The sequence below is a fragment of the Acinonyx jubatus genome, chromosome B3, assembly GCF_027475565.1.
Source record: "Acinonyx jubatus isolate Ajub_Pintada_27869175 chromosome B3, VMU_Ajub_asm_v1.0, whole genome shotgun sequence".
In the NCBI taxonomy this organism is placed as follows: domain Eukaryota; kingdom Metazoa; phylum Chordata; class Mammalia; order Carnivora; family Felidae; genus Acinonyx; species Acinonyx jubatus.
In genome coordinates this window covers 11,730,447-11,750,953 of record NC_069386.1, presented here as the reverse complement: position 1 = coordinate 11,750,953, position 20,507 = coordinate 11,730,447, and the positions used below count along the sequence as shown (strand labels likewise).

Genomic DNA, 20,507 nt, shown 5'->3' with positions numbered 1-20,507 from the left:
GAGTGCTGAATGACTCTGAAACTTGTCAACTGAAAATAACAAGTGCTAAAGATGTAGTCAAAGTAAAGATCAATTTTACTCAGTGACTGAGCAAGAAACTGAAAGAGTCATTATAGAGAACAGAGACCTAACTCTAAAAATACCCTTTAGAAGGTACATGTTTGTGGAGTTCAATATGGAGTAAATGATTCAACCACCACAACTCTTGGGATAAGACTCCAATATGGTTAACCTCTCTATTCAGTCCAATACTGTTACTATCGATTCCACAGGGTAATTATTTTTTATTCTTTTCTGGTCAATAACACAACTGTAAGATTTTTAAGACTGCCTCAAATACTTCTGGGAACAAGACAAAGTAAATATATGATTTAAAAGTTCTTAGGCAAAACTATTTTGGAAACTCTACTGACTCCTCCTGTGCAACCTTATCTGCAAACAAAAATCCAATCGATCCACAAATCTCTACCCTTAACTCTGTTCTATGCTGGCTCGTGTGTCATGTGCTTCCCTCCCAACAGCTAAAAAGCAGGATGTCATGATACATCATAGTCCTCACCGTAATCTGCCACATCACTAAAATCAGACGTTTAACCGACTGAGCCATCCAGAGGCCCTCATTCATTCATTCTTAAGTTTTATTTTTTTTAAGAGAGACAGCAAGCATGAGTGGGAGATGTGCAGAAGCTGACACGAGGCCCAATCTCATGAACCATGAGATCATGACCTGAGCCAAAATCAAGAGTTGGACGCTTATCCAACTGAGCCACCCAGGTGCACAGCCTCCCGCTCTGCCAGCTGATTTTTTAAAACAACTGCATAAAGCAGTAATTATAAAACTGTGTTGATGGGTTTATAACATGTAAAAATATAACTTGCTTGACAATAATAGCACAGAAGAGGGTTGAGGATTAAAGCTATATTGGAGTAAAACTTTAAGACAGCACTGGAATTAAGTTGATGATACTCCAAACAAAACTGTTTCAAGTTAAGGTACTAATTATAATCTCCAAGAAAACCACTAGGAAAACAACTGAAAATACAGTAAACGAAACTATATGGGAAAATTATGAGAAACACAAAGAAACAAGGGAATTAAAATGATATACTAAAAAGCACCTACATAACACAAAAGTTTGTAGCCCTAGGAATAAAAAAAAACAAACAAAACATAAGACATAAAGAAAGAAAACAAATGGCAAATGCAGGCATAAATTCTAACTTCTCAGTAATTACATGAAATGCAAATATGATTAAAGACTCCAAAATGAAAAACTTGAAAGAATAGATTTTTAAAATATGATAGAACTACATACTGTCTGTAAGAGACACAACCTAGGTTCAAAGACAGCATACTGAAGTAAAAAAGAGAAAAAGATAGTGTGCATACAATATCCAAAAGGAGCTGAAGTGGCAACACTGGTACAGATTTTTTTTTTTATTTATTTATTCGACAGAGACAGAGACAGTGCAAGTTGGGGAGGGGCAAAGAGTGCGGGAGAGGGAGAGAATCCTAAGCAAGGTCCACGCGGCCAGCACAGAGCCTGACTCGGTGCTCAAACCCACAAAACTGCGAGATCATGACCTGAGCCGAAACCAGAGTCAGACGCTTAACCAACTGAGCCACCCAGTCGCCCCCAGTATCAGATATGTTAAAATGAACTTTAGGACAAAAATCATTACAAGAGACAAAAAAAAAAAAAAGAGAACATCTTATGATAAAAGGGCCTATTCATGCAGATCAGTAAGGAAATGGAAGACTCAGACAACATGGAAACAAACAGGCATAACAAACATCTGTAGAACGTTGTGTCCAACTATCACAGAATATGTTCTTTTTTAAAAAATTTTATTATTTTTGAAAGAGAGAGCGAGCGCACGAGCAGGGGAGGGACAGAAAGAGGGGGAGACAGAGGATCTGAAGCAAGCTCTGTGCTGACAGCAGACAGCCCCATGTGGGGCTCAAACTCACGAACCACGAGATCATGACCTGAGCCGAAGTTGGACGCTTAACCGACTGAGCCACCCAGGCGCCCCCACATTCTTTTCAAAATAATACTGAGGGTAGGAGGTAAGAGGACGTAAGGTATACATATAAGACTACCTACAAATTCAAAATGGTTACGATGATAACATTGTAAGTATGAGGACATATACTCTATTCTGTCAATGTTTGCATATATTTACACTGTTCCATAATAAAAAAAGAAGGAAAGGATAGTTATAACAATTCAGGGGAAAATAAAGACCTCACAGTTTATATTAATTTGGAAGGACTAATTGATATGAAGTATCTTCATACTATTTTCTTCAGCCTAAAATAAAAAACATGCAAAGTGGGGAAAAAAATGCTTACAAGCATTTTTGGAGGGCAGATGTGTATGAATTACATACCAACAAATGTGCAATAAGTATGGACACAGACATCTAAAATCAGTTACAAGTGAGAAAAGGATGCAGAACCAGTATGTTGGGTATACTACTAATAAACCAAACCACATCCAAATGGGTATCAGCTTGATGGGAAGTGAGCTGGGAAGACCAAGGGTATTTAAGTAGCATTATCCATACTGTTTTAATTTTTTACATTCATACTATTTCTTTTATATACACAGACACTTGGGCATGTGTGCATTCTAATTTTTTTTTTTTTTTTTTTCTGAGAGAGAGAATTCAAACTGAGGAGAGGCAGAGAGTGAGAGACAGAGAATCCCAAACAGGCTCCGTGTTGTCAGCACAGAGCCCAACACAGGGGCTCAATCCTACAACCCATGAGATCATGACCTGAACTGAAACCAAGAGTCAGGGGCTTAACCAACTGAGCCACCCAGGCGTCCCTATATTCCTATTCTTAAATAAAGAAAAAAAAGAAAGGCTCAGCCCAAGTTTACCTCCAATTATGTCTTTTCTCTTGGGGGGCTGGACTTCCTTTGTGAAAATGCTCAGAGTAACCAGAGAACAGAAGAAAACAAAAAGAGCTGAGCAACCAACAAGAGAGTGCTCAAGTGAGGAAAACCCTGGAGAGGGAAGAACCATTTTGAAGACTCAGGGAAGGATTCCGTCTCCTGCCTTCCTTGCAGGTTGTCAGCCTCTGCCCTCCCTGTCTTAAATGCCAGGAATCCCAGCAGCCCACGGCTCACAGCACACCCTCCAAACACACTCGAGTGAGAGACAGCAGAGCCTCCACAAACCTTCGGATCTCTGCATCGGTAAATCCCTCGACAAGGTCCTTCCGCACGCTTCGGGGGCGCCCCCTGCGCTTTGGCTTCTTGTCATCATCGGAGTCATCGGTCTCACTCTCAGAGGCAGAGGATCTCTGGGCTTGCCTCTTGGACTCAGTGTCAGAGTCACTGTCATTTGTCTGAGCCTGAAAGGGCAAAGTCACATTGTAGCTAGTGCCAAGCACAAGAGGCCAAAGGACCAAAGCCAGCCCATCTTAATTCTTTAGTACCCGGAACTTTTCATCCTATCGGACACGTCCATTTTCCTTTAAGACAATAAGGAGGCAGATTTCACATCATGAAGGTAGACCTGCTTGGGATATTCACATTTCCAGAGATATACTGAAACGTAATGCCAAGTGAAATGGAATAAAACTATCTGAATTGTAGGTTCATGTTTACTTCCTTGGGTAAGTTACTTTACCCCCTTTGTGCTTACGTTTTCCATTTGTAAAATGGGGAGAACAGTACCTCTTACTTGGGTTTTCATGAAGATTTAAATGAGTCAATAGGCACAATAACATGACTATGCCTGGCACACAATTAGTGCTCAATCAACGGTAGCTACTATTACTAATATTCATTTGCTATGACCTTGGCCAAATCTGTTATGTCCAACAAACTGGTAATAAAACTTGTTCTACCTGTATCAATGTTGTTGTAACAATTAAATTAGACGGAGCTTGTAATGGTGCTTTATAAGCTGTGAAGTACGTGTTTGTTCTCTGTTTGCAGTCATATAATCTCTTACGAAGTATTTATACCAAGTGCCACGAACAAACATTTAAAGGCAAAAGGAGGTTGGCTCTAAAAGTCAAAGGCACAGTCAAATAGAACCAAGCTGCTAGGATTACTGGTTCTAATCTCAACAGGAAAATGCACATTTCTGCCAAACTCCAATCCCATCCATCCGTCTCACAAAGAACCAATTTATAAAGATCAAATGTCAAACCGGTGCACTCATGAGCAATGCAGAGTGCTCTTTCTCTGAGAATTTTACTCTAAAATATTCCTCCCATGTCAAGGCAACAATGTAAAGCCTCTTTCTTGAATAATCAGTACTTCCATAGTAATTTAATAATTAGTACTTTGCAGAGTAAGAAGTACTTTCCTATCTTGATCTCACTTGATCACCTTTTTAGTGGAACTCCGAATTCGAGGCAACATATAAATTTCTTCTAGCTCCTTCTGACGCTCTTCCTCCTCTACTTTTTTTCTTTGCTCCTCTGGAATGATCTCATCCCAGTCCTTGTGAGGCCGCTCTTCTAGCTCTTCTTCATCTTCCATTGTTGCAAAGTTGGCAACCTTCAAACAAACGGACAACTCATTGCCTGACTGACACTTCCCTATTTCCCAAACACCATCTGCTAAACCTCCAACTCAGCCAGCATTTTTAATCCAAATAAGACACTGTACTATCAGAACTCCTGTGATATTATATAATCAGATAATCAATTATCTGCTAATCTCTCCCTTATTCTCCCTAAATCATCCTGCCAAACCCTCATCAGAAATATCACTGAGAAATAGGGAAACAGATATAAAGATATAAATTGTCTTAGAAGTTTTATGCGAAGATTTGTTGTTAAATCATACACAAATATGATACTAACTGGAAAATTTAGAGTTACTTAAATACCAATCCATTATGAAATTATCATTCTAAATTATAAATTGCTACTAAGTAGTACTCATTGGAAATAATGCATAACTCAAAGCAGAAGCAATCAATACCCAACCAGCTGCCTTACTCATTTTTATCTGAAGTATAGAAACTAAAGGTATGCAATGATTTCATACACTCAAAAGTGCACGTTACTCTCAGAAATGAAAACGAGAATACAAAACACAAAAAATTCAAACAAACCTGAAGAATATTCCATTTGTGACATATCAAATATTTATTATCTGGCATCGATTTGTACATATGTATACATATGTATACGCGTATGTATACGTATTATGTATATGTATATATGTACACCATAACAAAAATCATCTAAGTGTACGCATTTCAAAGACTCAGACTGTGGCTACACACAGACACATCCTACAGCTCTGGTCAGCCTCTGAGCAGTGGTGGGCAAGCCCCTGACACAGGCTTCACATCCTTTTTACACCCTCCCATCTAGTCTTTAAGGCTATAATTAAGTACAAAAGAGCTTTTGGAGGTTCCATTCCTCAAAGTCACTTAGAACTGACAGTGAAACCAGAAGTTTATGACTTTTGGCCACAATTAATTCTAACTTCCACCACAAGATACTGTGGTCTTCAGGATAAGATTTTTATAATTCCAAGGCAAAAACAAGAGGTATAATTTCTTAGACTGAAAATTTAACATTTTTGTTTTATAAAATCATTTGCCCAATCTCTTAAATTAAGTACTGTCTGTAATTACTTTAGATCTGACTTTTAAAACAGCTAGATAAAAATAACATAAATGATATAAATATATATGTCAGTGGTTCATGCAGACGGGAAGTGAAGTGGTTAAAGCGCGAAGTGGTTAAAGGCCACACGCTACAGGCCAGAGCCCCTGCCTAGGATGTAACCATAACTCTAATATGTGTCACCTTAGCAAATCTACTTAGCCCCTCTGTGCCTAAGATGCCTTATCTATAAAACGAAGAAAATAATATCTATTTCATCCTAGGTTTGTAAAAGGGCTTGAAGTATCCAAATATCAATTACTTAAGAAAATAGTAATCTTAAGTAATTACTATTACTTAAGAAAATAGTAATCTTAAGTTATCTCAAAAAAAGCTTACTATCTTTTCCAACATATTAAATTAGGATAAAAAAGGATTTGTGGGAAAAACAAAGTCAATTCAGTTGAAACACTCCAGAAATAAAAAAGCCCCTCTAGGGTAGACAGACTCTTACTGTTAATCAAATCACTTGATCAGGTACTGAAATGTAACAGCCAAAAAGGCTTTAGAAAGGCAAGGGTCACCAGTAATATGCTGACCACTTCTGATTAACCTGTTAATATGCAGAAATTGTTATACCTAAATCATCACATAATATTTTGACCAAATCATCATCATGAAGATTACTTTTTAAAAGACAGTAGTATTCATAGAAGTGGGAGCCCAGTACAAACAGTAATAATTCACCTTGAGCCTCAAACACACTTACTCTGATCCTTTGGTTTATTCAATTCCTTCTGTGTTCTTCCTCTGAGACAACTTCTACCTGTGGCCAAACTTGGACCTCGTCACATACGAGTGCTCCCTTCCCAACACTTCGCCCATCTCTCTCACAATCCTAAAGGTTGTACTGCATTTAACCATCCCTGGAACCTTCAGATGTCCCCTGCTTCTCTAACCTGTATGGAAGCAGCCCATAGCCAATCCTTTCAACCATGTTCTCACTTGAATTCGGGAAACTTTTGCCACGTGGACAATCCTCAGTATCGCAAGCCAATCTCCCACCTTGGGACCACCAAATGAACCAATCCCTCTGGCCTCAAGTACCACTGGAGGAAGTCATATGACCCTGCTGACTGGCTCCAACTTGAAGTCCTATCTTCTAAATTCAGCTCACTCCTCCCTTCAGTTCCTCCCGTAACTCTTGGCCCCACCTATGGCTGTCTCAAATCATTTCTACTTTATTTACTTACTGGTAATTAGAGTCACCAAGGAAGGAATCCCACATCTTCTCTCCCCTCCTAGACCCTGAAGCGTACCTTCCTTTTTCTTTTGAAGGCCAACTCCACCACCATGTTTTTGATTATATCCCTTCTACTCTCTTCTAAGGCAATGTGTTATCAAATTTTCCTTCTTTCCTTAGAACCTCCAATATCTCCCTATTCTCAAGCTCTTTCCTCAACCTAAAAACATAACATCTTTCAAAACCCTTGCCTTCCTTGACTCTTCTATCCTCATAAATCACCTTCACTACACTCTTTATAAGCTTTTAAATTAAGTCTATACTCAATGCTGCCACCTCCTTCCTATTCATCTGGTGCCCAGCTTCTGCACTTAGATCTGACCTCATTTAATTTTGTTGTATCAGACACCACTCTATATTGCTCTTAAGAAAAAAAAAAAAAAACCACCAAGTCATCAAGAGCTTTCTGTCACCTTCTGTTTCATACCTTTGACCTCTTTTGTCATCTGATTCTATTAATGTCTCTCCACAACCCCTTCCACACTTTCCAGAGCTCCACACTATCTGCTTCTCCACATATCTCATTGACACATATTCTGAGCCCCTTCACCAACTTTTCTCTATCCACTGACTCTGACTGGGCAGGGCACACCACGTAAGCGACTACCTCCACACAGAAGGCTATCTATAGTCTACACTCACGATAACTATCTATACACACACCTGGAACTCGGGAGAAGAAAGGTAAGAGTCAACTGAGGTAAATTAAACGTAGAGCACCTTGCACACAGGAAGTACTCACAGATAATTAGTAGTAGTTAATAAATCAATGCTGAGAATTTCCTCCCACAATAATTTTCATACCTTAAACTGTGACAGAAGCTCATCTGTCGCACTTGTTGACACTTCATTCTCTCTAGTTTCAGCCAAGCGTAAAATTTCATCTATGTCCATTTCCTAAAGGGACACCAACAATACAATATGGTAAATGGTCAACAGTTATCAGCATGAACTGCAGATGTTTGGTGCAAATAAACCAAATCTCCTTTCTGATACTTCATTTACCTTTACAGTACTCAAGCTTATTCCTTTACCTCTAATGTCTCAAACTATTATTTATACAAATGACAAGGTGAACTTAGGAAATTACAGGAAATAAAACTGGAATGAAAAGGAGCAAAGACAGAATCCTCAAATGCTTTTCTCATTCTTTCCTATTCTATTTAGCAAGAGCTTTGAGCTCTATTAAAAATAAAAAAGAAACTACACCCTTCAAGTAATTACTATTCTTTATAAACACCTCTAACAGACTCAAAATCTGCTTCCAGAAAAATTTAGACTCCCACGGATGCTTGTCAAAAACGTTTTTTCCTCATTGTTAATTACCTGAGGCTCTGACTCCTCCCCTTCAAGTTCTTTGAAGAGATCCTCTGCTCCAAATTTCAAAATAGCTGTCAGCTCTTCTTTATTAAAAGGATTTGAGCTGTAGAAGTAAAATGTAGTTGTAATCTCGCAGGAATGTCAAATAACCTCTATGGAATTCTACTATAAAATAGCTACCCTTCAAAAAGGAGTCAAATTACTGGTAAATTCTGCCCCAAGAAAAATGATCTCTCAAAGATTTCATTTTTTTTAATCCCCAGGATAAGTCTGTGTTGGTAAAGCTAACCTAGCCGCAGACTAAGAAATGAATTATTTTCCCAACGGCTCATCCATTACAGGGTTAAGAAACATAATTAGCAACATGAAAGAAGAGAATTCTTTTTTCTCTTTGTCCTTTGACTCAGAAAGTTATCGTTTACCAAGAATTTTCAATCTCTCATCTTTGGTCCAAAATAAAAGAACCAGGCTTTTTCCATTTAGGTTCCTCTTGAATGGAAAATGATCTGAAAATATTCTTTTTAGGGAAGGGCTCATTTGACTTCTACTTGTGACAGAGGCTGCAGGGAGGCCTCAGAAGACACTAAGCAATTTGGTCAAAATGTAAACTCAATCAGAGAAATAACTGTGTTCCTAAATAAAACCAACTAAAACTTGACTATCTTCCTTCTAGACCTTTCTGTTTTTAGTAGGAAAAGTAACAATCTCCACACAAACATTTTTCACCAATAGTAAACAGTGGCCAACCCCATCTGGCAGATTCTCACTACTGAAATGTTTAAGGCGACTTCGCGCTGAGATGAAAGTATGATGGAGGGGCATGTGGCTGCCGCTGCTGCTGCGTCAAATGTCATATGTGGAGACAAAACCAAAAGGCAAGCAGAGGGGCAAGAAAGGGAGAGCACATGAGCAGAGGGCTGAGAGGCAAAAAAAGAAATTAAAAAAATGAAAATGACATCTTGTGGTCTTGGATTGGCCTTTTCTAGGTAATTAATGAATAACACCAGTTGTAGAGAATCCTATTAGAAGGATGAATTCTATGAACTGTTGATGTAAAATCAGTTTGGCTCTGACCACCTCCTCTGTCTTTCTGGCACTTACTTGGACCTTCCTGAGTTGTTTTCTAGAACTGTCCGGCCAGTGGTATCCATGCGCTGAATCACCAGATGGTCCAATACCATCTTCTTTTTGGCCCGTTCAATGATCTCCTCCTCCACAGTCCCCTTTGTAACCAACCGGTAAATATTTACCTACACAAAGAGAAAAGGTTATGTTTATACCAGATCTCTCTCACACACACACACACACACACACACGTTACCTCTGTCTGAAACCAAGAAGAGAAATAAAAAAAGACTTACTCTCCTACCAGAAATGACTATAAGCCATCCATCCAAACAGGTGGCTTGAGTAGATGCAATATTTTTACCGTAACCAGTTACAATCTTAAATAAGACTGCCTCTAAAGAACTATTATCATAGCCTATTCTAACGATAAAAATCTTGCTAAGAATAATCAGTTTCACTGATGAAAAGTTTCACCAAAACTGAACCTCTGGCCGAATATGAAACTTAGGTGTTACCCGATACTAGAGCAGATTTTGAGATTCACATGGAATCTCAAAGCAAAAAACAAAAAACAAAAAAAAGCAAGCATGTATTTTTACAACATAGCTCAGAGCGAACACTGTCATGTATAATAAAAATAGGCCATTTTAAACAATGTTAGATTATTTAACAACTTACCCACATTAAAATAGAGAAAAATTTCAGTTCTAAATCTATTCATCAAATCTCTTTCCTGGGGTAAACCTGAAAGTCATTGGTGATGTACTTTTCAAACACCAAAAGAGAACAGTTCCCTAAGAAGTTCATCTTAGCCCCAAAACACCTTAGACGCCTTCTCTGTACTAATTAACAAGCAAGCATCTACACTTAAGGAAATGAAAGCAAACCAGGAAAAAAGCATTTTACAAACATCCTGGAAGGGCTAAATAACACCCCCCCCCCACTTTTCCACCTCCCCCAAACCACATCCAGATGTCTCTCTCCACTGACCTGCTTCTTCTGACCAATTCTGTGGGCTCGGGCTTGTGCCTGCAAGTCGTTCTGGGGGTTCCAGTCAGAGTCAAAGATGACGACCGTGTCTGCCGAAGCCAGATTGATTCCCAGGCCACCAGCCCTTGTCGAGAGCAGGAAACAGAAGTCCTGTACACAATGCAATATACTACTTTATGCAGTGGCCTTCTCAGAAACAGTTTCACAGTCCAATAAGCCCTTACACCTGGAAACCCCTGCAGGTGTGAAGAAAAGTGAGATATGATGGACAAACTTTATGGAGGCTACAAGAATGTCAGGGACTTGATGGTAGAGTGAATTTTCGTTTCATTAAGCTGAAAGAGTCAGTGCAGTACACTAAGGAGTAAAGTTGATTCTAATAAGGCAACCAGAACCAAAGAATTAGTGTTTTCTCCCGGCTAAAACTAGTGTTACAAGCAGTTAACAAAATCCAGAGAAACTTCATTATCAAGGGGATCATTCCAGCAAGTTGCCTAGACACTCATTTTCTGGGTAAAGGTGAACTATGCCTCATAAGGTAGTCGGTTAAGTGGGTGAGGAACACAGCGACACTGCACCAACAGATCACATGCACTGGGACCAGCAAGAAGCACAGGATCCCTGATCAGCACGGCACACGCACAAAAAAAAACGGAGCTGAAAAAAAATGTGCGGAGCACAAAAAAATGTGTGGCTGAAGAGGCACGTGCAGGAAAAGACCCAGGCTCTGACATACTCGTTTTCACACCAATAATAGAGAATAAGCAGCCATGTATACCTGCCTGCACCTGAGCGCTCAGAAAATATGGGGCAGGAGGCAGAGAATAAATTGTCTGAGTCAGAAGAAAAGAAAGCCAAACAGATTTCTATTTTTAGGGCATTTGATCATGTATGTCAAAGGCTGACACCTTTTTGGCACACAAGTGACACTCAAAAATTGGTAGTTCTGAGTTGCATTTTGATAAATGAGTGTATTTAATATACAAAGACACAACGAAAAGCTCTCCACAGTCTAATTAAGTCACCCTCACCAGCATTTGGCCATAAAAATTTTAAAAATAGAGATAGCGGTCTCAGAAGAACTTTAAACAATTCCAGTAAAGACTGATCAACAGCTGTGCTGAGGCACACACTTCATGATGCTTGGTACAAATACCAAGCGACACGCCACACTCTAATTTACAGAAGCCAACAGGTAAACAGTGGACACTTCAGAATGAGATACCTACACCAAATAAAACACGGGGTCTGAATTAATCATAGAAACAATTTTCTCTATCAAAGATAATATGAATTATAAGATGTTATTTGTGTCTACTATCACACTGAAGAGAGAAACTCAACGAAATTCAATGCTGCTAAGGGTGACATAAAAATGGACTCATGCACAAGGAGTATGAATATGAACAGTTTTGGGAAATGTAGCAAAGTATACCAAAAACCTTTTTTAAATGCTCATACGCTCTTGACTACACATCCAAAGACAACAAAGTGTGTGATCAGGTTTAATCATTAGGTTAAATAAAGGCACGAGCATGAGAAAATATTAGAAATTAATGTTTTTAATCTTTAAGGACATGGGAAAATGCTCACAGAATTTTAAATGAAAAGTGACAACTATATGCAAAAGGATCCAATTAGGTAAACATACAGAGAAATAAACAGTTACATCCATTATGAATGGAAACACACCCCAATGATGTGAGCAGCCAGTTGTCTCAGGAATGGGGGTTTTGTACAATTTTTCTTCTTCGTACTCTTCACCATCTCCTAAATTTCTAAATGTGCATCGCATATTTCCCCCCAGTGTTAAAGTATTTAATTTTTCTTAATAAAAAAGGCTCAGATGTGCAAAAACAAAAAAACAAAAAATGGTAGAAAACCTGTATCTTATATACAGCCATGGGGTGAAGAATTGAGATTTAAAAAAAAAAAAAAAGCAGCAACTTTAGCTTTTCTCTGAGAGAAAAGGGTAATATGAAACATTCAAAATATTTTTAATGTTTATTTATTTATTTTGAGAATGTGCAAGCAGGGGAGGGGCAGAGAGAGAGGGAGAGAGAATCCCAAGCAGGCACCGCGCTGTAAGCGCACAGCCCGTGTCCATCTCATGAACAATGAGATCACGACCTGAGCCGAAATCAAGAGTCAGATGCTTAACCAACTGAGCCACACAGGCACCCCTCATATTATTTTTGAAACTAAGAGTAGGGAACACAAAACCAATTTCAATAAATACTAAATAATAAAAATAGCTAGCATTTACTGAGTACTAGTTATGTGTCAGGCAAGGAGCCTAGTAGTGATTGCTGTGTGTGGATTACTGCATTTAATCCACTAACATTTTAGGCTAAAGAAGCCAAAATACTTTTTGTCTAACTAGGACTACGATGTGCAGTTCTAGAGGCAGAAGACATACCATTTTGGAGAAACAGACATAAACACTAAGAATTTAGCATTTAGCCCTTTACAAAGCAGAACATTGTTAACTAAAATTTAAATGGAAAAAAAAAAAGACGTAAGAGAACTCTTTATAACTTTAAACGTTATGTTTCATTTTTTGTTCTTGGTGATAGTTATATGGGTGTTTTCACTTTGTAAACATTCATCAAACTCTATACTTAAAATGTGCGTACTTTTATTTTTGAGAGAGCGAGAGTGCACTGATAGCACGGAGCCCAATGCAGGTTCAAACTCAAGAACCATGAGATCGTGACCCGAGCTCAAGTCAGATGCTTAACAATCGAGGCACCCCAAAATGTGTGTACTTTTTTATATGCATGACACTTCAATTTAAGAAACCTGACTTGAAAAAAATCAAAAGAAAGCAGAATGTTCAGTCCGTTCTACCTACACAAAGTAGTGGCCCGGGCTTCAGAAGCGCTCATGTTCTCTCTGAAACTCTAGTTCTACTTCTGGCTGTCTCTGCTGATGCCTTTACCCGCACACGGGGCTACAGTGTTTTCTCCACTAAACCTCTTCTCCCCAGCTTCTCTCAAATCCCACAGCATCTAACAGTTTGATGTGCACAAACCACAATATTACTATGGTTTCTAACTTTTCCTAAGCACCCCTTCTATATGTGCCTTAAAACCAAAATACTTAAGAATGCAAATCTAAGGTGGACAACACAATTTAAGCCATCTCGTACCAGCAATCCAACAAATATGAGACCTGGCAAATGTATTTTTCAAGCCTCAGTCACCAAAAAAGTACATATCAGAACCTTCTGATGTAACACACATGTAAAATTAATCCTACAGGCCAGCCGTCCCCAACCCTTGCCTTGCTGCTCTCCCAGGCCCAAAATTTTGCTATCTGGAAGTGACTAGAGAACACTCAATTGATATTAGAACTACTCTGTCAGTAATCCGGACCAGGGGAGATAAACAAGCATGCATATGCTTTTCTGGAATAATAAACAAAATTAACAGGCATCCTTTATATTAGTGATTTCTCATTCCATTCTCAAAGCAGGAGAAATTTACAGCGAACTGTTTCTGAAATGAAATATATTAAGCCAGAAAGGCTTTCCCCTGGACACAGAGCCCAAGCTGCCCAGATAACAAAGCCATGCATGGTATACCTCAGACCCATCTGCATTGAAGTGGTCCAGGGCCTGTTTTCGGATTTCTCCCTTGATGGAACCATCCAGACGCTGTAAAAATAAACCACAAGAAAATCATAAGGTAGGAAGATCAGCTACACTCTGAACAAAACACCAGACTTGCAACCTTTATCATTCTAACAACACCCACTTAGTAAAAATAACCGGAATGCACTGGCAACATGCTGTCAGGGGACTGTGCTTAAGCAGCACATCCTACTTGCCCAAGCTCTCCAGTTACAGACTCAAGGTCAGAAACTTCTGGATTCAAAGGGCTATCTAGGCTGATCCAAGGATCAGAATGGCTGCTGGGGCCTATAAGGAGAAAGATGGCAATACTCAAGCTGTGCTCAGAAGCTGTGTTTGCTTCTACATCTATAGGTACTAAAGAGATCAGGACACTGTACCACTGGTCACCTAATAACTAGCTCATACAGAAAATGGTCCTTCTTAGCTAATGTGACTACAAGGTGCACAGTTATTAAGGGCTACACAAACCAAAAAATTTTGTCTGGAAACATTTTGCCATAACATTAAAAGTGTTAAAATTAAGTTGATCATATATCCCAGCTTTTCCAAAAATTACACTCTGAAATCAGAGCAAAATGTTTAAGCAGCCAAAACGCATATTCAAGAGAGCCTCTGGCATTAACTAGTTCTTTTATTAGAGTATGTGTCAGTTCTAGATCCTAATGTCACCACAGAAAACCGTATGTCAAAAAAATACTTGAGAACTGTCGCCTGTCATCTGTACACATAAAGCATTTCTTACTCTTTAAAATCATATTCACGTGTCTTCCCCTCACAATCACCACTTGAGATGAACAAAATATCTCATTTCACAGAAGGCAAAACTGACCCAAAAGATGATGTCAGCTGGCCAGTGATGGGCGAGTGGCCAGGGACATAGTCCATGGAAGGACCTACACCTCCCCAGCTCAGAGCTCTGCTGACCAGACCCAGAGCCACAGAAACACACGTCAGATCACACCTGGCAACCCTCTTTCTCCTTACTTACTTACCGACTCTGTTCAAAGCCTTAGCCCAAATATATGTTTCAATGGCAGGTTCAGAGCCTATATTTGAAATCAGAGAACCTAAATGCTCTCCTTTAAAATTCCCATTAATAGAAAACAGCAGACATGCCAGACCCAAGTGGACTGCAGTCTAACATTCCCTTCGGAGAACAGAAATGAATTTTTGTTCTACTTGATATCAAATGATGAGCTTGACCTGAGAGCTCGTCAGACACACTGAGAGATAACTGTCTTTATGCAGCGTGCTGATTTCTTAAATAATAACCACAGTATTAAACCATATTCTAAGACAGCTGCTGAAAGACCACACAAGATATTATGGATATGACAACACCTTTCAGGGCATTTTGAAAGACAATCTGTTAGTGAGTTTAAAGCTTGGCCTTCTTAAGAAACAATCACTAACTCCAAGTTTCTTCAATACCAGTCTAATTACATAGGTTGGTTGGAGAGTCCATCCACTCAAAGTCAAAGAAAGAATATTTCCCAGACAATCTTAAACATCAAAGCACTTAAAGGTTATGCCAAAAGTCAAGATAAACAGCACACACGTCCATAAATGTATCAGAGAGAAGTTTCACACAGTCTAATACCCAAAAAAATACTGTGCTGAGGAAACTCCTCTCCCTCTTATCTGGTTTTTCTCCTTACACTGTAGGAGATAACTGAGTGAAAACAAAACTCCACAGTAACAATCCCACAGAGAAGAGAGGGGCCACCTGCTTCAGGGCCCAGCAAACTTTTCACGTGCACTGATCCTCTGAGTCCCAGCCTCACAGCCAGGGTCAGCTTCCTCTGGGATGAACACACAGAACTATCACCTCTCTCTTTCTTCCTAGGAACTGGACTTCTGTAATTAGGTCCACACTCCTTCCTCTCTACTATTACCCCAGACATGGGGCCATAGGAAACCATCTGACACATTTCTCTTGCCTGCTTTTCCTCTATTACTCACCTCTTTACTGCCCCCCCCCGGCCCGCCCCCAAAACAGAATGACCTCACATGACCATTTTCATTACAGGGTAGGTTAAAGGTATGGAAATAAACATAAAGACCCTCCTGGAACCTTAATTTCAATTTGTTTCCAGCTAGGAAACTTGTTTCCTAACTTTAGGATAATTTAACAAGCAAAGCACATAAGCCGGAGAGAGGCAGGCAGGGACTCCAATTCCTGAGGGTCCTTACCTGGAAAGGATAGTGCTTGATAGTCAGGTACTCAGCCAGGATGTCCAACATTCGGACCATCTGGGAGAAGATAAGGACTCTATTCCCCCTTTCTCGAAGTCTTGTCAACAGTTTATCTAATAGAATCAGCTTCCCACTGCTCCTGATCAGGGACTGGAGATTAACAACACATTCCAATCATCACACACCAACCCATACTTCAATTTGCCCTTAATCACAAAGAGTTCCTTTATTTTTAATTTTTGTTAACGTTTATTTATTTTTGAGAGACAGAGACAGAGAACAAGCAAGGGAAGGGCAAACAGAGAGGGAGACACAGAATCTGAAGCAGGCTCCAGGCTCTGAGCTGTCAGCACAGAGCCCGATGTGGGACACGAACCCATGAACCATTAGCTCATTACCTGAGCCGAAGTCAGATACTTAACCAACTGAGCCACCCAGGTGCCCTGAAGAGTTCCTATTTTTAAAATCATCTTTAGGGGCACCTGGGTGGCTCAATCAGTTTAGTGTCCAACTCTTGATTTCGGCTCAGGACATGATCTCACTGTTCGTGGGATTGAGCTCCGAGCTGGGCTCCGCACTGACAGTGTGGAGCCGGCTTTCCATCCTCTCTGCCTCTCTGTCTCTCTGCCCTGCCCCTCTCACACAAGTTTCGCTCTCTGTCTCTCTCAAAATAAATTTTAAACCCATCTTTAGGCTGAAACCCCATACAGTCTGGCTGACAAGTAATTCCTGAAATGCTCTTCACCTGGTTTATCTGCGACATTATACTTTCCATACTTCTCCTATTTAACTTTCCTCATCTGTTTTTATTTTTTTTTAATTTTTTTTTCAACGTTTTTTTATTTATTTTTGGGATAGAGAGAGACACAGCATGAACGGGGGAGGGGCAGAGAGAGAGGGAGACACAGAATTGGAAACAGGCTCCAGGCTCCGAGCCATCAGCCCAGAGCCTGACGCGGGGCTCGAACTCACGGACCGCGAGATCATGACCTGGCTGAAGTCGGACGCTTAACCGACTGCGCCACCCAGGCGCCCCTCCTCATCTGTTTTTAAAGCTTCTTTTGATGCTCCATGAAGAGTCATCAAAGGAGGAAAGAAAAGACTTTGATAAAAAGCATCTATAGACACTGAAGTGCTTGAGGACTTCATTACAAACAAGGTGGCCACGCACCAGAAGAACCTCCTGCCCATTCTCTCGCTCGCTGTCTTCTGGGGGTTTGATCAGGTAGCAATGGTTGCAGCATTTTTTCAATTCCATCACAATGTTCAGGAAACCAGACGTGCTGCCTCGTGTTCCCTTGGCAAGAGCCTTGTAATTCCTGGTCAGAATCCATCTGCAAATTAAAATAATGACCTTCAATTCAAAGAGAGAATCGGAGGCATCAGATTATAAGAGAGAGCAAAGTTACTGGAAAGATAAAGACCAAAAAGGCCTAGGACCGTTAAAAACCATGGAGGGATATTTCACTTTCCATCTCCTGCTGCCCAACCAGGACCGCTCACAGCTTGAGTCTGGTTCAGAGTGTTAACCACTGGGTAAACATGTCCTACTGGGCATTTCAACCTGACTGAACACAGGAATATTAAAGAGAAATAACAGTGAAATATATGTACATATACACACACATGTGAAACAAGGACTGTCACCGAAGCACTCTTTATCACAACATAAAAATGGAAATAAGTTGCCTAGTAGCAGGAGACTAGTTAAATAAAGATTACCAAGAGACAGAAGCTATGTACCCATTTACAAACTGTTGTAGAAGGACATTTTATATGACAAAATGCTCATGGTAACTATCTTTTATATGTAAATTGTAAAAGAGAAAAGGAGAAATACACAGGTATTTATGTATATCCATATATAAGCTTTAACTATACACTATAAAACGTTAAAAGTGCTTTTTTTCTGAGTAATGAAACCTCTTTACACTTTTAACAATCCTACTTTTAGAAATCTATCTCAAAGCAGAGTGTTCAAGGATTTTCACTGTAGTACAGTTTGTAAGAGTAAAGTATTTGAGGGTTGTCTGGGTGGCTCAGTTAGTTGGGCATCAGACTACTAATTTCAGCTCAAGTCATGACCTCACGGTTGTGAGATCAAGCCCCATATGGGGCTTCGCACTGAGCGTGGAGCCTGCTTAATATTCTCTGCCTCCCTCTCCCTTTGCCCCTTCCCCTACTTGCCCTCCCTCTCAAAAATAATAGATTAAAAAAGAAAAAAAGAGTCAAGTATCTGAAACAATCCAAATGTCCTCCACGAGGGCTGGTTGAATAAACTATGCTACAAATCGACAATGGAATATTATGCAGTTGCAAAAAGAAGAGAGTATCTTTATAAACTACTATGGAGTGTTCTTCAGCACACATCATTGAGTGAAAAAAGGTACAGAAAAATGTATACAGTATGCTGTTTATATAGGAGGAGGGAGACAGCAAAATGGTTAAAATGTATTTGGTTGTATTTTAAAAATTAGAAAAGAAAGGAAAGAAAAACATTAAGAATTTTACTTGGTATCACCTAAGGGAAGAAAGGCCTAGAATGAAGGGGACAAGGATAGAAGCTAGACATATTTGAACATGCCAGCTTTTGTAGTTGTGCCCTTGGAACTCTACAAATATTATAAACAGTTATGAAGAAAAATTAAGCAAAGTCATCTTTAAAAAGTAAAACTAAAATGAAATCAAATACTGTATCTAGTTAGGAGCATATCCACAAGACAAAGGATCTCAAGTGCTTTTAAGACTCTTATCCATTTCTAATAGAATATACCTTTAAATTTTATTTATTTTTGAGAGAGCAAGCGAGCGTGCACAGGTGGGGGAGGGGCATAGAGAGAGGGAGACACAGAATCTGAAGCAGGCTCCAGGCTCTGAGCTGTCAGCACAGAGCCTGATGTGGGACCTGAACTCACGAACCATGAGATCATGACCTGAGCCAAAGTGGGACACTCAACCAACTGAGCCACCCAAGTGCCCCTCCAGTGGAATACAAACAAAATACAAACAAAAAAAAACCCTTAACCTGTTTTTGTTATTCACAATGCTGACAATAATCCTTGCATTATAATTATTGTAAAGCTGTGTGTGTAGTATGAATTAGGTTGGTGCAGTTGAGAAGTCAAATTTTTGGTAGGGGTATTAAGACTATTAAGGTCAAATAAAATCTCTATGTTGTCCTGTTTAAGTGAAAAAAAAAATCATGATATATTTTTCTTCTGTTTAAAAACAAATTTTCTAATTCTGTCCACGGAAAAAGCCTGTGAGTGATGTCCAATGTAGCTGCAAATAACAGCTCTAGTAGCCAATTTGTGGTCTCCAAATTCCATTTTCCAACAAAATAGTATGCAGAGCATGCTGGATATATGGCTGACTCTAGTTCTGGGGCAGGAAATGTACAAGATGAACATGAACATTTTTTTATTTCAGAAAGCAAAAAGCTATCAACTACTGCGAGGATTATGTCAAAAGGCCTCAGAACCAACTTGAATAAGCTCCTCCCAGCTAAAAATGGAGCCATTCTAACCATGAGTGTAAAACAATACCTGTCACAGAATGAAGCACAAATTTGCTTATTGAGGAGTTCATAATCATACCAAAACAAATCTCATTGGTCAAAACCTCTGAAGACATGGAGATAACCTATTGGTTCTTTTAAAAATGTCAAATATCCAACATGAATGGACCTCGAGCACACTGTGCTAAGTCAGACAGAGAAAGACAACTACTATATAGTATCACTTATATGTGGAATCTAAAAAGGACAAACTCATAAAAACACAAAGTAAAATAGTGGTTACCTGGAAATGTGGGGATGGGACAGATGTTGTTTAAAAGTACAAACTGCAATGAGTAGTAAATGATCCCTAGAGATCTAATGCATGGCATAGTGAATACAGACAACAATATCATATATTCAGCCACTCTACTACGAGACTAGAACTTAATGACTCCAACCACTAAAAAGAAAGGATCATTAGGTAATGTGATACCGGTGCTAACTACACTACAATGACAATATATTATAGTATATAACTATATCAAAGTAACATGTTATACACCTTCTATTTGTACTTTATATGTCAAACATGTTTCAGTGTTTCAATTTACTTATTTTTTAATGTTTATTTTTGAGAGAGAGAGTCAGAGAGCGAGCAGAGGGGGGACAGAGAGAGAGGGGGACACAGACTCTGAAGCAGGTTCTAGGCTCTGAGCTGTCAGCACAGAGCCTGACATGGGGCTTGAACTCACAAACCACAAGATCATGACCTGAGCAGAGTTCGGACATTTAACCAAATGAGCCACCCAGGCACCCCAAACATATTTCAATTTAAAAAATTATATTTTGTTGGGGTGCCTGGGTGGCTCAGTCGGTTGAGCATCCAACTCTTGATTTCAGCTTG

The 20,507-nt window shown here is 39.5% G+C and overlaps 1 protein-coding gene across 5 annotated transcripts in view; it reads right to left on the bottom strand.

Moving 5' to 3' along the window:
* Nucleotides 1-20,507, bottom strand: part of CHD2 (chromodomain helicase DNA binding protein 2) — a 122,006-nt gene that overhangs the window by 36,798 nt on the left and 64,701 nt on the right. For all 5 annotated transcript variants that reach the window (XR_003423282.2, XM_027067976.2, XM_053223597.1 and 2 more), the window contains 9 exons: nucleotides 17,276-17,438; nucleotides 16,102-16,254; nucleotides 13,858-13,929; nucleotides 10,272-10,421; nucleotides 9,315-9,463; nucleotides 8,220-8,316; nucleotides 7,698-7,790; nucleotides 4,356-4,526; nucleotides 3,192-3,367 (listed from right to left, as the gene is read on the bottom strand). Coding sequence is in view for 4 of the 5 variants with exons in the window: in XM_027067976.2 (XP_026923777.1) it covers nucleotides 3,192-3,367; nucleotides 4,356-4,526; nucleotides 7,698-7,790; nucleotides 8,220-8,316; nucleotides 9,315-9,463; nucleotides 10,272-10,421; nucleotides 13,858-13,929; nucleotides 16,102-16,254; nucleotides 17,276-17,438 (1,224 nt within the window). In the remaining variant the exon portion in view is untranslated. The remainder of the gene's footprint in view (nucleotides 1-3,191; nucleotides 3,368-4,355; nucleotides 4,527-7,697; nucleotides 7,791-8,219; nucleotides 8,317-9,314; nucleotides 9,464-10,271; nucleotides 10,422-13,857; nucleotides 13,930-16,101; nucleotides 16,255-17,275; nucleotides 17,439-20,507) is intronic.